General features: G+C 34.1%; 1 protein-coding gene across 2 annotated transcripts in view; it reads right to left on the bottom strand.

The window, feature by feature from the left end:
* The window catches only part of TBC1D19 (TBC1 domain family member 19), a gene marked incomplete at its 5' end in the record, with an annotated part of 56,017 nt that overhangs the window by 15,809 nt on the left and 22,171 nt on the right, over positions 1 to 18,037 (bottom strand). For both annotated transcript variants that reach the window (XM_080623218.1, XM_080623219.1), the window contains 6 exons: positions 1,423 to 1,507; positions 5,361 to 5,423; positions 5,698 to 5,772; positions 14,141 to 14,253; positions 16,903 to 16,941; positions 17,836 to 17,908. In XM_080623218.1, the coding sequence (XP_080479344.1) occupies positions 1,423 to 1,507; positions 5,361 to 5,423; positions 5,698 to 5,772; positions 14,141 to 14,253; positions 16,903 to 16,941; positions 17,836 to 17,908 (448 nt within the window). The remainder of the gene's footprint in view (positions 1 to 1,422; positions 1,508 to 5,360; positions 5,424 to 5,697; positions 5,773 to 14,140; positions 14,254 to 16,902; positions 16,942 to 17,835; positions 17,909 to 18,037) is intronic.

Raw genomic sequence — 18,037 nt, 5'->3', positions numbered from 1 at the left:
CAGAGTTTTTTTAGATCTCTGTAATTTGTTCACTCTATGCAGAAGAATTTAGTACAGGGAACTTTTGTCAGGTTCAATGGAATCTGGATGCAAGATATTTTCCTGTAGCATGAATTGACTGAATTAAACTCAAATTTACCCTGAGAAGCTTTGCCTACTACCCCATGAAAATAAAATCCAGTATTTTCTAATTACAGAAATCAGTTGTTTCATTAAACTAAAAAATATTTTTCACTTTTCCTTTCAAAAGTTTCCTTGCTGTACAGCCAGTAGCTGTAATTTGGAAGGAGAGTATTTTTAGCATGAAGCACATCTCTTGGAAAATTAGACAAAAATAGGACCAAGAAGCCTTTTGGATTTACACTACACAGGTTCAGCAGAGATTTAGATTTCAGCAACTTCATTCCCCAGGTTTTTCTAGGACTAAGCAGGATGTTCCCCATAACTGCATTTCTGGGCTGCCATGGCTGCCTGAGCAGAGAGCCCAGGGAGACCTGGGATCCTACTGCTGTTCTGCTCTCAGGTGAGCCTTTTGCTTGTTTAAGAAATAGGTAAAGTCCCTAATTCAGTTAAAGAGAGAGGAAAGACCAAAAAAGCAATGAAGTAGGAAGAAAAAAAGGAAAACTGCCAGCATGTCCTGCTCAAAAAAAGTACTTGGTATGGGGATCCCATTTGGCTAAAGAAACTGGTGGAATGCAGAAGGTAAAGGTACAGGTAAAAAAAAAAAAAGGTGACTGGATGGCTGAATAATTCAAGAAGGAAGACAAAATTAGAAATCGCTGGGTAAAGCCAAGGCAGGTGAGGATCTAAGAAGCAAGAAAAGAGTCTGGATGCAGCATGAGAAGTTAGCAGAGAAGGCAAGTAAGATTGTTAAGAAAGACTCACGTGAGAACTTAAACCAAAGAAAATCCAGCGGTAAGCTAACACTCTGGAAGACGCCATGCTTTACCAAAAATCAGCGTAAGTCTGCTTGGTAAAGCTCTACTCTCCCAGACCTTTCAACAGAGCCCGTAATTCTCCAGCAACATGTTCTGCTTCCGTCTACAAGTATCCGCAAAGTATACTGCTTTGGGAAGATAACATCCTATCATTACTTCCGTTCTAAATTTATTGAAGTTGCAGAGGACAACGTTGTGCATTTAAATTTCTGGCTCTGATGAAGGTAGATGCTGTCAAGAGTTTACCATTATTGTCAGAGTTGTGTGTTCAATTTTTTTTGGTAAAACACTGGAGAATTATATACACAAAACTACAATAAAAGAACATTGCAATCTGGCCTTCATGTGATCAGCTTCTAAACTGTCATAACAAAATCAGTGCTGATGTCAACTGGACATATGAAGTATTTATAAATGTTCTTTTAAATGTAGTCTACTACATCTCTACAATCTTTTTTTTTAAAAACAACTCAACTCCATTTACCTCGTATGTATGATTTGGGTGGGGTGGCACTACTGTAAGTAAAGTGCTCCAATACAGATGTATCTCGGGAAAAACAAAGTAATACCTGTTAGAAAAGACAGCATATAAGAATCAGCTGACTTATTGGATCAACAAAGCAATGTCAAACACGTTTAAAGACCTGCCTGAATTAGCATCTACTGGATGCTATTGAAGAGAACTAATAAGGCTGGAAGCTCTTGACCAAGTTAATTTACTTTCCTGTTCAAATTTCCAGGCTTGCTTTGAACTTGCCATGATTTTAGTTTCACATTCATTTGTTGTCAGTAAAATATCCTCATTCTCCAACCCTTTTCTTTGCCTCTCAGCGTGGGTTTATCCGCTTCAGTCACATCATTAGTGACTGTGCATGCACCTGGCTGCTTTGATATCTATTAGCTTATTTTTCTGTTCAATTACTATGACCTGAGGAAGCCCTAGAAAGTGAATAAGCAAATGAAACATTTCCATTTTTGCATGTGTGCAGTTCTGGAAGACTGATCCTTACATTTGCTTTTGTTCCCAGGAGCTTTACAGAATGCTTGCATGATATCAATGTTCTTTCAAAAAGCATAGAGTATAATTTTCATCTCATATCCAAAGTTCTGAAATGCACATTGTATTTTGTAAAATATATTTGGATTTTTCATTGTTTACGTAAACAAAAAGCACAGCATTCACAGCAATGGAGTATAAAATTAAATAGTGAAAGCATTCACAGGAAAAATTAACAAAGAGTCTTGCTCTATATGCAGTTGTAAAAGTGTAATAATTACTATTATATTTCAAAATGTTCACGTTTTCATGCACCATTAAGAATGTACACAAGAGGGCAGAAGTAAGACAGACTTCAACTTGCTGCTGACTTTTTTGCCTGCCTTAAACCTTCTCTGCTCTTGCAGATTTTAACTCGTTGTTTGCTTTAACTGTAGACAAGGTGAAAAGGTAGAAACATTTTAAATGGTGGTTCACTACATGATTTGTTGTGAAGAAAAACGAATGGCTTCTTCCTTCAACTAATTATTGCAAGCATTTACCAGGTAACAGCATTTGTCTAAAGGCAACATGCAAAACTGAAACACTGACATCTGAACATCCTTGCTTTTATCAATTTTTTATGGAAGCAGGTCATATTTTGAGACTTTTCCTTCTTTTGAATCTCAAAACTATTTCTCAGATGCAAATGTCTTTTAAAAAATAAATAGGTTCTTTATCTCAAACAGTTTAAGCTAAATATTATTTTTGCGCAATATACAGTCATTTTTGTAGCTGCCAAAACACAGCTGACAATAACAAAACACAGGCAAATGTAATTCTCTGTATATGTTAACTGAGGTGAAAGAAAAGGAACTAATCTAAGAGGAGCATTAATTATCTACTCTCATAGGGGAAAGAATGTAACTTTCATTTGTAGGCCCCCTTTTTTAGGAATACAGTGTCCAGTACCAGTATCTGGAAGTCTTTAAGACTTTCCATCTTTATAAGAGATAGACTGTAGCTCAAACATAAGTGATGGCAATACCTAAAAACTGGGTGTTCTTTGCATGCCCTCATCATGCAGGATGTAAGACTAAAGTATTCAAATTGAACCTCTGGCATGAAAAAATGAATTTAAACATATTAATCCACATACTATGCTTGTAATTCACAAAATTATAATGCTAAAGAAAGAAATGACACAAACCCCTTTTAAGTACAGAAATTTCTGACAAACTATTGGACATTTATAATCAAAATTGAAAAGAAAACTACGGATCTCAAAGGACTGAGAATAAGAACAAAAAACCCAAAGCCAAAGCTTTTATCAAAAATAAATTACTATATTCAAAGTAACTGTATTCTATTTCAATACTTACAAAGAAGTAATAAAAACATATAAACTTTGGGATAAAGAAAGCAAAGCTATTAAAGAAAATAAATGACAATTTCACAGTGTTCTTCCCAAAAAGAATTGCATGCTACGAAAGAGGTACTAATAATCCAAACAAATATCCTCATTGCTATTTTACCTCACGTTTTCTTGTTTTGATGGGTGCTTTATCTGGTAAGTAATAGACAGACAAATGCCACATTTTTCTCAGTGACTTGGAAAATTTAGAGGCAGTAAGCAGTCATGAGAAAAAAAAACAACAATCAAAACACACACCCAGTGGAAGCACAGAAATAATTCATCTGGTTTAAACTAACATTTTCATTACCTATTTTATTTAGCCAATATTTAATCCCAGTTATCATATGAAATCAATAAATAATATTCCATATCAGAGTGACTCATACTGCTGAATTTTTCCAGGGGCCATAGAACAAAATCATTTGGCATCAATGCATTTGCAAATCAGGTTGAAAGAGAAAATTATCATGGAAAATTGGTAACTTGCTTCTAGAAAATAGTCTGAAGAATACCACAAAGTACAAAACAAACCTAGAGCAACTAATAGTCAGAAGTTTGAGATATTTTTTGCCTCAAAGACTTGCAGTGAAACCAGCCAATTTTTCAAATATTTTTGGCTACTCTCCTTCAAATTACTAAGGATAATTTAGTCCTTTTTATGTTTTTCATTCTGTAATCATTCTTTTAGTTAATAGAGATATATAAAAAAAATTAAATATTCAACTGTGCTGTATATTAAGAATGATGAACAAAATCAATTTCTGATGGTCTTAAATCAAAAGATTATACTGTATACTAGTTCATGCTCCTTCATAGATTATAACACTGTGTCTACTGGAACTGTCAGTTAATGACTAATTAATATGCCTTAGTAGTCTCTATAATGAACAAAGCAGAAATAAGAATGAGATTTTCAACATCCTATGTTGAAGAGATGTTACAATAATGAAGATCATGTTTGACTCTTAAATCAAGAAAAACATACATGTAAGTTGTCATTATGTAGTCACTTCTCAAATTTTCATTCAGAAACAAATTCAGATACAGATCTTAATACTGTAATTGGTTTTAAGTAAAAAAGCCTATACTTATATGAGGTTACAATTTTAAGTATTAATGTTGAAATGCTTATTATGCTAAAATATTATCCATAGACACGACTGAATAGTATGCTTAAATAGGAATGCATATTTTTATATCTCTATGGAATAAACAGCATTAAGGACAGTTTCTTGCTTAGTTAAATTACTAGCAGTTTTACTTATTGCCATCAAAGAAAAAAATCATTTAGTTTCATATAGCTCAAAACCAAAAAATTAAGCAAGTCTAACAAAACTGATGTGCCTAATGAAACTGAAAGCACTGTGGAAATGGTAAGTTTGCTGCATGACATTTATGTTGACATTGCAATCAACTATATATTAGGAAATTCAGAAATGTAATCTCCGTTTATTTAAGGGCATTTGACAGGCAGTAATGAAGATAATTCTTTATAAATTATCAGGGTTCCCCATTGCTAGAAGCAGCTTTGGAATGAGATGAATCCTGAAAGTAACCATACATATCACTACCTTACTCAGAATCAATGTCTTCAATTTCAAAATACGTCAACACAGTATCTTTTATGCTTACTGCAGCAGGTCACTGTATTTTTATAACTGGAACCCTGAATATATTTCTTAAGTCTTAATATCTCCTCTAAGCCACCGCTGTTCATAATTTCATTACTGCAAAGCTGGAGAGGGGAAGAATATAGCTGACTTCATATTTTCTCATTTACTTCATTAGAAAGACATTGTGTAGAATCCTTCAGAGCACGAGCTTTAGAAGCCTGTCCTACTTAATCTGTTTAAGTGCATAAGACTGTTATTCAGAACAGAAAGTATAAGTAAACCAGCAAACAGATCTGTCTAGGTTACTGCTGTACTCTGCCTATACATGAAACACAAATGCAATCCTTACTTCAAAGGGGATATAATCCCACTGGAGTATATTTTGTAGCTTTTCTAAGAAAAAAATAGTTACATACCTGATATAAATAATCCTCAAATACAAAATAATAGTCATCATTGCTTGCTGTCAGCTTTACATCCTGTAATTAAAAAGCACAGCAGTTAGCTTGAGAAAATGTATTTTGCTTTCAGACTCCCATAGAAGCTAAACTTAACACAGCAGTAGAAGACGCTGTTTCACCACTGAATCATGAAAGAGCTGTAGTTAAGCATACACTCCATATTTTAAAATTAAAAAATGTTGTAGTAACTTGATGATTAAAGTATTCAGAATTGAAACCATCTAACTTTTTTCTGTTTAAAAAACAAGATGAGTGTATAAATCACCTAATCACTGTTTAGTGAATTACTTACTTTGTAAATCAGACTGTCCACTAGAAGGTCATGCTGAATCACATTTGATTTAAGCTGTTCATAGTACAAGACATCCTGAAATTAAAAATATTATCATCATCAGACTGAGACACAACTTTACATTTAAACTAACAAAGCCAATTCTTAGCTACTAAAAAAATACATATAAGCATGTGTTCAGCTGAAGAACCCACTGCATAATTTATGAAGCACTCTATCATGGTTTATTCTAGTTTAAGTCTTAAGAAATTAAGCAGATATTTGAGACATTAGAAAATGACTTCCCCTTTAGAATTAATGAGAATGAAGGAATTAGTTAAAATAAGAGATCTGCATTTCCAACCTTTGGGTCTTTCTACACATAAAACATTTTCAATGCTCAAAATCGTCATGCTTTTTTCCTTTGTTACCCTCTATTTTCATGCACCTCTCCACCAATAGGTTCTGTCACATCTTCTAGTATTAGTGAGTTGCTGCAAATAGTTGATGTTAATCTGACTCTCCAAATAGTTTAAATTTGTGTAAAGATGAAATTGTATATATATTAAAAAAATCTTGTGAAGAATATAAAGAACTCAGACCTTTTTTTAAACTCCAATTACTTCCCAATGTCTACAGAACATACTACACAAGGGTGAAATGATGGGAAAGAATCAGAACAAGCACTTCTCTGCTTTTGCTTAATTTTATCCCTTTCTTCTTAGAAAGAGTTTGCAAAGGAAAAAAAGAATTAAATATTGCACTATCATCATTGTAATTCTAAATCTCTAAATACCTCTCTGCCATTATACAATTGAATAACGGCTTCAGATTGAATAACACAGCTTCAGACAGATTTGGAATCACTCATTAGATAGATCAGCAGTCCCAAAGCTCCTTCCCACTTCACAAAACTATTCTGATTTCAGTGTCTCTGTGGACACCACACAAATGCTTGCACATTCCAACATATTCTTCACATAACGTTTACTCCTGATTTATTTGCAAAAAGGGTTAGTCTGGAGTAAGGATTTAAAGAGCATATGGGAAGTAAGATAGAATTCTGAGAGGGAGAAAATTGAAAAAAAAAAAAAAAAAATTAAGAGAAGGCCAGGCAACACTCGAAGTGTTCTTTGTATTAACCCAAAACTGAGAGGTGGTGAATAGTATACAATTAAAAAATATTAGAACTGATATATTATTAAACTAATAAGTAGAAATGAGGACAAACCCTGTGCTTACTAACCACTTATAAATACCACAGGGAAAATACTTCCATTTTTCTTTCTGAGAAATAAAAAGCAGAGGTATAAATACTGCACTATTTCTTTACAAAGAATCAGACATAAATATTTACTAAATGTAAATTATTTACAGTATGAATACAGCACTATGTAAATATCGTTAAAGCTACAGAGAACTAACTCTAATATTAAAGTCACAATTTTAAAGTATCAATACTGTAGTCTAATTAAGTGTAACACTGTCAAATGAATAATGTCTAAAGGCTTTTTTTTTTCCATCTCAAATGACTGTATATATTAGAACAGAAGAAGTTAATACAAAAAAAATACAAGCCAAACTTTTTTTTCATGCTAAGCAAACAGCATGATTAACTGTTTCTGTTGCACAGGCAAGTACTCCTGCATAAAGAATGCTACACTGAAACTCATGGCTACAAGCATACTAGATAATGCAACTACTAATCTATTGTAACTTGGGAAAGAGATTCTAATACCTCATGGTTTCCCTGTTAATATTTCCTAGTTTTCAGTTCTCTAGAATTTCTTGAACTGCTAAAAGGCTGTTTGGAAGTGGGAGATGAAAGTGGCATGAAAAAATGAGTAATCTTTTGAGACACATATAGAGCATACTTTAAATTTATATGCAGAAACAAGTTTTCTTTTTAAAAAACTTTCATCTGAGGTCACACGGTGGGTTCAAGCCACAAATGAACTTCATCACTAGTGTTCTGTGCTAAGCTTCTCCATCCTAAATTATCACAGAATCTTAGACTGGTTAGGGTTGGAAGGGACCTTAAAGATCATCTAGTTCCAGACCCCTGCCATGGGCAGGGACACCTTCCCTTAGACCAGGTTGCTCAAACATCGAGCCTGGCCTTAAACACTTAGAGGGATAGAGCATTCACAACTTCTTTGGTCAATCTGTTCCAGTAAATTGTTTCCAATTAGAAAGCCTTTCAATTATGTTTTACATTTGCTTACAAGAGTCCATAGATTCTCCTGTTATTATGAAAATTATTTAAAGTCACAACTAAAAACTAATCATTTAAGTACATGGACCATTCATCTTAACAGTCAGAATAACTTGGTATCAAGTTTAATTGCAGCTGATTTACTCACACTTAAAATAGATTTCATGATTTGGTATGTGAGGAATGACTTTACTGAATGTATGAAGAACAAATTTCTGGACAAGAAAAAAGATATTCATAAATGATGCTCTACTCCACTGACATCATGAGTTTAAAGTGCTAGTTTCAGTGCAGTTTTATGGCATCATACTGAACTATGACTTATGTCATTAATTTCTTAAAATGTTTATTAGCTTCATTAATTCAATTCAAATTAATTCAACTGCATTAATTGAAATGTAAATAATTATGTTAACTGCAATACCAATAGTCAGTGAAAAGTATCGTCCACAAAATAACCCCAGAAATCTGCCAAAAGAAATATAAATTCAATATTTTAAACCAGAACAGAGGGTTTGCTATTTGGTAATCCAGAATGACACATGCATTTAATACATTTTGTAACATATATTTTTGCTTTCACAAAGTTATAGTATAGAAATTTTTGATTTCCTACCTTGTGTACTGATTTTAGAAAACCTACTTGTAAGAATATGGAAAAATACTATCTGAGAACAGAGATTTGAATTACTTAACCAATAGTATGCACAATTTCAGAAATATATATCCTTCCCAATTTTCCTCAATTTGTTTCAGTTGGGGTAAATATTTTAAGCAAGTAAAAAGATGGTTTGGGCACTGCCTTAAAAGAGATAATAACTGGGCTCAGATTCTTCAGCAACTCCCAGAAACTGAATGCAAGTTCTTTATAACTCAGTTGAATACTTTTTTCAATATGATCTTAAATGAAAAGGGTCAACAGTTCATCAACTTTTCTTTTTTCAGAAGTAATAGTTAGTTTCTCCTTTACTCTTACAAAACCCCACTACGGCAATTTGGTCATTACTGAGAAAATCAAAAACCGTTTGCTGCTGCTGTTTTAATTTCAGCATGAACTAAAACTTCAAACATAACTCAAAACTCTGCCCTGAAAAAATAGCAAATTTACATTGCAAATATTAGCAGAGTAAAACAATACTTAAATATTTTAAGAGTTCAGTAATTTAGTAAAAAGACCCAGAAGGACAAGCTGTGCACCTGAACTAGAACTGAGAAGAAAAAGTTTGGGAAAAAAATCAGAAATCACTAAAAAGGGACATGTAAGGGAAAACCGGTCATAACCATTCTAGGACTAAAGGTTTTAACTCAGGACTCATCATCCATTTTCTCTTAAATTGTGATTATTGTGATGCAAAACAGAAGTCTGGGCTTGGGAATCATGCCAGGTTTTTTTCAGCAGTAAGTTGCCTACAAGAGGATCTTGCCCATGCCTCTTGGTAAGACACGAGGCTTGTGATTCACGCTGTATTAATAATTTCTTCCTTATATCTGAAGCATAAACAAGATTGGTCACAGATTTACTTTCAAGTCACATGACTCTCTCTGTAATCAGTTTTTCTCACTTTCTAAAAGCTTCACTCAGGCTGCAAAAAAGATTCAGGTCTCATTTTACTATTTTATTGGCTGCATTTCTTCAAGTTTCTGGAGTGTCCAAAAATGCGGTATCTTTCTTAGCTTAAAATTAGGCTAAGAATTTAATTAAATTCAACTATAAAAACAAAACCTTATAATTTTCATCTGATTCAACCTTTCTTCTCTGTCTGCCAAATTTTAACATAACCTTGGTTTGTAAACTTTTCCCTTTTTAAAAACGTTGCAATTTTATATAGACTGTAGCTTTAAGTACTGCAGTGCTTAGCCCTCTTGATCTTACAAAGCCACATACCACAATTCCCACCCAAAACCATCATACTGTATCCACTTGAGAGCATAAGGAAAAGGGAGCTCTGAAAGCAGCACGCAGGCAAGAGAGAAGAGTATCTTTCAACAGTACACAGCGAAGCTAGTATAAGCAGTTTGGTGATTCACCTTCTCTGAAATTAAGGTTTTGATTACTCAACATCCTCTGTGCAGGCACAGTCCAGCTGTGGCCTGTCATGAAATCCTTGGCACTGGAGCTGCACACTCACTGTTGAGCTATAGGCAGCTCATGATTGATTCCTAGGTTATCCTTGTCACGCGATTGCACTATCTATACTTGCCTTTCAAATCTAATTCAAGAAATGGATGAGTGAAGCATCCATTTCTTCACATTGAAGGAATGTGAAGAAAGACTGACACTCAGGAGTCTAGAAAGAAGACACTAAGAATTGTGGGAACTGGATGAAGCCTGAAAAAATGGCAACCAGCATTAATTAGGTGAGCTGTAGATTTTGGAACAGAAGCGCCAGAAACAAGTACAAACCAAAAATTAGTCAGATTAAACAAAGAGATAATGGACAAAAGAGTTAAAGAAATTCCCTCCTGGCAAATTCTTGAAAAGGATCCAAAGCTTATTCTCCTTTTACCATATACCCATGAAATCTACTTGTAAAGTACATTCTTCTCCAATCAAAGATGATAACAGTACATTATTGCTACTGGCTTCTCTGCTGTTTGAATAGTACAGTGGGTACCTTAGGCTACTGATCCTAACCTAAAAAAAACTGATAAGGCACAGAATTACACAATGCTCCATTATGGACCTACCACCTTGCCTATTTATTAAACTTTTCAAACCTAGGAAGTTACATTCAATAAAAGCTGTAGTAAAACAGCACTACTCCTTTTTGCATGCTGGAATTTTCAGAATTAGGATTTATTTTCTACCTATTAACTCAAAAAAAAAAAAAACTAGAGGGGAAAAAAAGCCTATGAGATAATGAACAATTTTGGTTTTTAAGCACTGCTGGAAGAGCATGCAGTGAATAAATCATAGGAAACAGAAGGGAAAAAGAATTAAACAGATTCTCAGTAAGCATGTACCATCCATTTTGTGCAATGAATAAGGCAGACTTTCCCTATGAAAAAACTATGATTGTGTGATTCAAGATCGTACACTAAAATGCATATATACACAGCAAACTGGACTGGTTGCAGAGACAATATTAACAGTGACACTGTTTGGCTTTTAAATGTTTGACTTTGCAACCTTCAAAATTTTCTTTTAACACAATTTGTCTAAAATATACCGTTACAAATGAAAATCAACAATTCATTGTCAGGCAATGTGTTTATGCATTTCTAAATAAACCTGCATATAGAGCTTACAGTTTATCAGTTTTATGATTGCGATGCTAGATTGCTAATATTGTCCCTTACTTGGCTCTATATTAGCTTTATACAGAGGCTGAGCTTTACTGAATAAAATTTTCCAAACAATATTGGATGCTAATAAACACCATGTTGCCCATACCAAACCCTCATAATGTTTTACATTAAAGAAAGGAAATTCACAGTCCTTATGAGTTACAGATTCATACAACTATAAATGGAATAGAGCCTTAACTGCAAATCAGAAATACTACAGCAAGAAATCTCTGCAACCACACAATTCAACTCCAGCAGAGAAACAGTACACAAGAGGTAGAGAAATGTTAGATAAATCAATAAAGTCTATATGAAATACAGTAGATCATAAAGCAGCTACATGTATATGAAAACTGCTTTGCTATACTTTACAAAAAATAAAGCAATGTATTCAGCATATGCAAGAAGAATGTCTCAGGGTGTTAGCATTCTGGTAGTAGTTACAGCCTTACCTCTATGAAATGCTAATAAGTGCAATGTTTAAAATGAACTATAGACATCCAACTTATAACATAGCTATAGTAATCAGTGTGCTCTCCTGCCTGATCTATGGGCAGTCTGCTAGGTCTCAGTCAGACAGCCTATCCTTTTAGTGCATTTATTTTTTTAGTACTCAAAGTCCATAAAACAACTGTAGCTTAGAGCCCAGGACAACAAATACTATACTATATAATGCAAAAATAGTCTTGGAAAATAAGATAAGAGGCTCCAATAGCTGTTTCATTAGAAGATACAGTCTCAGTTTATATGACAGAAAAACATTCATATGCACTTACATCACCAGCTTAGATGAATTTCTCCAACATAGGATACCTTGTCCACAGACTTGATAATTTCTGTTCTCTGTTGCGAGGGAAGGTTGATTTTTGTATTTTACCCTTTCCCAATCGTGTATTTCAACAATCTCAAAGCAGTGACAATTTTTCAGTAAGCATCACTTCATCCATCCTTACTTACCACTTTCTCCTGATGTTATTATTACCATTTTAAACCCATTTATCCTCATCTTTCTAGGGCTCTTTCAGTCTCATCACAAAATACTGCCTCACCAATACCTCCCTGCACACAGTCCATTCAGTTCAGTCTCAAGGCTCTGGACTCTGCAGAATGTCTCCTAAAGGAGACTGCCTACTGCACCACATCTCAGAACACTGGATGCGTATACAATTTTTTTCTTCTTAATCTATAGTTCACAAGTATCATTTGCTAAGTGTGTAGAAAGTGATCTCAACATAAAATGTCAACGAGAACGTAATAGCTGCCCTAACACAAATGTCCACATGCATCCTTGCAGTAAGCTGGAGATAAATTACCATTTATTACACAGTAGAGGCACATACATGGCACTTGGGATCAATTAGCATACCGTTCTCTATGTTACCTGACAGTAAATGGAGTTAATAAACTCACAGCAGACTAACCTTTTGAGAACGTCTAAAATATTCACTCTTCAGGCATAGTATAAACACATATTAAAACCAACTATAGAGTTAACTTTTAAAGCAACTAACGGTGTGGCTGGCAAAGATATTAACAGATAGACATGGCTTGTTCCTCTTTCACAAATCCATGTGAATTTCAAGGAAATGGATTTTAATAAATCTATTTCTGTAACAACCCATGCTTTACATGAACATAGAATATTTTATCATCTTTCTGATTATTATCTTGACTTTCACTAATCCAAACAGAATATCTGGCGCTTTTTTATTCAATCATTTCATTTTCCACATTAAAATGAAAATGCTCTTACAGCATGCACAGATTAACAGAATATAAATACATGCAATGTAACCAACATCAATTTCACACCTCTCAAACTCCTGCTCTCATAAAGACTTCCAAAATTCAAGCTGTCCTGATAACTAAAAATAACTTAAATCTAGTGTTGAGCATCTTAAATAAGATGTATAGTATTTCATTATTTCAATAGCTTTTTCTTCTACAGAAAATTCAAACTTTACTAAAAACAAAAACCTATTTTATTTTTTCAGAAAATGAATAAACTAAGTAATTCTAATACCAAATAACTTCAACTCCTTAGGTAAGCTGTCAATGAACAAGATTTACTTTGTTTCTAAGGGCAAGATCTTATGATTGCACTAAGTAGTTACCAACAAATGCCTGAGTATTACAAGAAAATGGCTACATCCTCGAAGCACATGAGACACTAAAATTCTCACATTCATAAGCAAATTACTGAATGTTATTTTTTATTGCAACAAAAGCCTTGCATCAAACTATTCACAAGTCTGCAAAGATTTAGATAGGATTTAACTTTTTAAGTTGTATTAGATATATTTGCTACAGTATGGCTTTGGATTACATCACTGTATGGCTTTGCATACTGCAAAAGATTTCATTGTTGAGGACTTGAGTCAAATACAAAGTACTATACAAAAACTGCTGCTGTACAAAGGAGTAGGAAGACAATCCACGTCTTATCAGGTTTTCTTGTCTTTTAGCTTGTACATATATAGAATATATGCAATAATATATGAAGCAATTTACAAGATATCTTTAAGGTCCCTTCCAACCCTAACCATATCATGACAGATTCAAATAACCAGGAAAAAGGTATAGCACATCTTTTTTTAAAACTCAGCAAAGATAAGAGAGGTTCAGTCTTCTTTCCAGGACTTTAATCTTGCCCCCTTCTGAAAAAAGTCAGCACCATACAAGAAAACCTCAGGAGCTAGCCAGATCAATTTAATAGTTTGTTCCTAAGCATTTTGCTCATATATCTGTTAAAAAACTAGGGAAGAGCCTGAAAGACTTCACCTGTGAAAGACTTCACAGCATGGAGTTTACAGAAATGCATATTTCTCATAAAATGTTTATCAGTTTCTGTGACAATTCAGTAAAACATTTTTATTTTGGAAAAAGATCACTAGAAGACATGTGCTTGCACTTTTGTGTTTTCACCTGGTCTTCGTATTTTATTGTCACTTTTCTCCTTACCTCTGGCTGATTAGAAATATTGAGAATGAGGGCCCACAGATCAGCTCGGAGTGCTGTTGGACATCCCTGACGAACATATTGTTGAGATGCAGCACTATCTTGCTCTGCTAAAACTGTAAGAAACAAAGCAGATAAGAAACTGATGTTTAAGACTTCCAAAGTTTATCGAATTATCAAATACTTTTATTTTTTACTTTAAAAACTGGTTTATCATGCTGTAAGCATTAGCATTTAGAAAATATCTAAAAGGTCTGCTTCCACAAAGCAATTCTGAAGTAGTTCCCTGGGAAACAAGGCAATTGGTATTAATAGTCAAGACTGTATTACCTTCTGTCATAAAACAGCACTTAGTATCTATCTCTTAGTATGTATCTATGACTATATCGAAGCTAATTGCAGCTAGCAGGCTGCCAACAAGTGGAAAAAGCAGCTGTATATAGCCACAAAATAATTCTGTTTAACTATGAGTGGTATCTCAGTTGAAATAGGAAATTGTCACTCATTCTGGTTTTTCGACTTCTCTATTTTTATGTGAATTATACAAATATCTTCACAGATAACTGTGGGGCAAGAATTTTCCATTTCAAATGTACTATCATGTTCTCTCACTATCGGTATACATACTCTGGAGGATAAACACTTTTTTTTCTCAAAGACTTTGTTTTTCCTTCAGAATGACATAAAACAAATAATCTACTGTTGACAGGTTTGTTTAGATGGGTCACTGTTATGAAGCTTTAGGCTAGCCACTCTTGTGACAAGGGCCTCACCCTGAATACAGTACTGTACATACCTTGAGGCAGATATTAGAAAGAAGCTCTGTACTGTGAGGGTGGTGAGACACTAGAGATTGCCCAGAGAAGTTGTGCTGCCCCATCCCTGAAGTGTTCAAGGCCAGGTTGGATGGGGCTTTGAGAGACCTGGTCTAGTGGAAGGTGTCCCTACCCATGGCAGGGGGTTGGAAACGGGTGATCTTTAAGGTCCCTTCCAACCCAAACTGTTCTATGATTCTGTAATTATCTCATTCCTTATTTAAATTGATAAACTTGAAAGACATGCATCTTTAGCTATCCTAATGTAGTAGAAGTGTTGTTTGTCATCAAGGTTATGTGATCAACTATACCCTCATACTTGAAATATCTTTCAAAACAGAGAGAATTGGGAGAATGCTTCTGTGATATTACCTAGACATTAGATAGGTGTTGTATTGGTATTCAGAACTTCTGAAATTTGTATCCTCAGATTTTTCTGAAGTCTCTCAGAAACAACTTGCTTTTCTGAATTTCACTAAATTCAGTATTCACAGTATTTGTGCTCTCGTGACTTTGAAGGCTGAGGTTTGGAATTATAAATCTATTTAATTGATTTCTCCCTCCTTCCTTCTCATCTTAGATACTGAATAGAAGAGTCTGCCAATTTTCTGTTTAACCTGCAGAGCTCTAACACAGATGGTGTGTGATCCCTTCTTCCTAAACTAAGAGGGCAAAAATTAAAAAGTCTTACATTCTTCACAAAATTTTAGGAAAAGGCTGTGATTCATCTCAGTGTCCAGGAGTGTTTACCTTAATTTTTTTTCTTACTGAGACACAAAACATTATGAAGTAGGTCTGCTATATACAAGATGGGGTTTGCTACATACAACAAGGAAAATTCCCCAATTTTGGCAATACATCTACTGTAAAAACAAAATCAATATATTAGTGGCAACCAAAGTCATAACAAACACCCAAGAGAGCATTCAGTAAGATTCCCACTGAATGAACTGAGATTTCAGTTTATGGTCAAGACTTTTAACCTATATTTTTACAAAATTTTGTGTCTTTGCATATAAGAAAAGCTAACACAGTATCTGTAACAGGGGCTGCTCTACACACACAAGAGGTAAGGAGTGAGAATTATATTGTGGAGTTGAATGGCTGGGTCAGGAAGTCTGGTTGGGGAATTTATTTGAACATGAAAAGAACAGAGAGATGGACAGTAACCTAATGAGTTGCTCTTGGATCAGAAAACAGATGATAAGGGATAGAAAGAGGACCACAAAAGGAGAAGAAAGAAAGGTCACTGTTTTGTTACTGCAACAAAAAAAAAAGGCATGGAGGACTTTTTGGATGGTATTCACTCCATTTTTTTTGATGGTGATAAAATTTAGCAGGAATTTCAAGAGACTGTAAGGTGCAGATATGGATGAATTTCAAACATTCCTTGTGTATTTCTTTTCATCTTTTCTTTGGTAGCTTAGTTCTTAACCTACAAAAAAACTTCTTTAGAAAAAGCAATATACAAAGACAAATGAGTGAATTTTCCACAGTGCCTAAGTACTGCAATATTTAGCAAGCTCTACAATTGCAAATAACCGTTAAAAAGACTGTTTTGAAGCACAGGCGTAAATCCCATTACACTAATGAGAACTTCGTGTGCAGAGAAGGGAGTCCAGAGTCTTTTGATTTTAAAATGAAATTCAGTAGTGGCAATAAGTTATTATCAAAAAGTTATGTCTCTATGCTTCCTATTTCATTTTTAATGAAATATCTGTGGAGCCATGTATCTGGTAGCTACCAGTAGACTGCAAATGCTTGCTTTTCTGTCTCTGTCTAAATGGCAATAGTATTACTGACTGTCTCTGTCTAAATTACAAAGGTATTGCTGGCATGCTTTATGTTAGTCTAATTTCTTAAAATTCTAAGAGGTACACGTAACAGATACAAATTTTCTAACGGTATTCCTAACTACTCAGTTAATTACAGACGAAAACAGACCCATACCTTTCTGTCCAACACGTACATGTTCATTTTCAAAGAACTCTAGAAAATAAATAGAAAAGAATGGCAAAGAATAAATGAAAAAAAGCATAAAGATACTTCAGCCAGTAGTGGTCTTCATAGTTTTACTCCAAGCCATTACATTCAGCTGATTTTTACTGCTAATGTCACTAAAAATTAATCTGCATCAGCATCAGTCTTCTTTCTCAAAAAATAAGGAATCATACTACAGATTTTTTTTGTCTGAAGGACTCAAATACCAAAGCAGCACTATACTACATGAATGTAGACTTTTAATAACGTAATTTTCCACTTAAAACGAAAAATCACTTGATACTACAGCATTTTTCATTTTGATATGGACAGACCATTTACAAACCTGTTTCTACATGAATAAATGCATACATGGGAAAACAACAGAAACTATGCACTTTTAAAGCTCCTTAATATTAATATATGGATATTTCCATATATTTTCACAGAGAGTTTGAGCAGCCTGGTCCAGTAGGAGGTGTCCCTGCCTATGGTAGGAGGGTTGGAATTAGATGATCTTTAAGGTTCCTTCCAACCCCAAACCATTCTACGATTCTATGATATATGCATATCTGTTAGTTGGCTTAACATTTATTGATTATTTTCTGTATTTTTGGAGACAGACAATTTGGTTCTTTTGACCCTGAAGTGTTCAAAGACACTGAAATTAACATATTTTTCAACTGAATGTGATGATTTTACATCTTCTCCAAATCTGACCCTTCATATTTACAATGTTTTCTATTATTACCTATGTTTTACTAAGAAAATAACTACAATCACAGTTACAGAACAAATATTTATGGTTTATTATGGTGAAAAATATACAAATTACTTGATAATTGTAACGTATTCTACTCATTAGTGTTCTATTTAAATGACTGAAGCACAGCATTAGCTAACCAGGAGGCACTTGTGCTGAATCATCAATACCCAGCTGTCCTATGTTTAAGCCTAGTTCAGTGAAGTCTTCTTTCTGAAAAGAAACAAAACCATAAAACAGTAATTAACAATGTTTAATTCTCTAAATCACCAGAGATTTCTTCTGAAGGCTTAATGCAAATACTTTCTAAACCAAACATAGCTCTTTTAAGTGCCTAAATAT

Source organism: Psittacula echo (genome assembly GCF_963264785.1).
Source record: "Psittacula echo genome assembly, chromosome: 1".
Taxonomy (NCBI): domain Eukaryota; kingdom Metazoa; phylum Chordata; class Aves; order Psittaciformes; family Psittacidae; genus Psittacula; species Psittacula echo.
The sequence above is the reverse complement of the archived record's forward strand: the minus strand, read 5'-3'. Positions and strand labels throughout refer to the sequence as shown.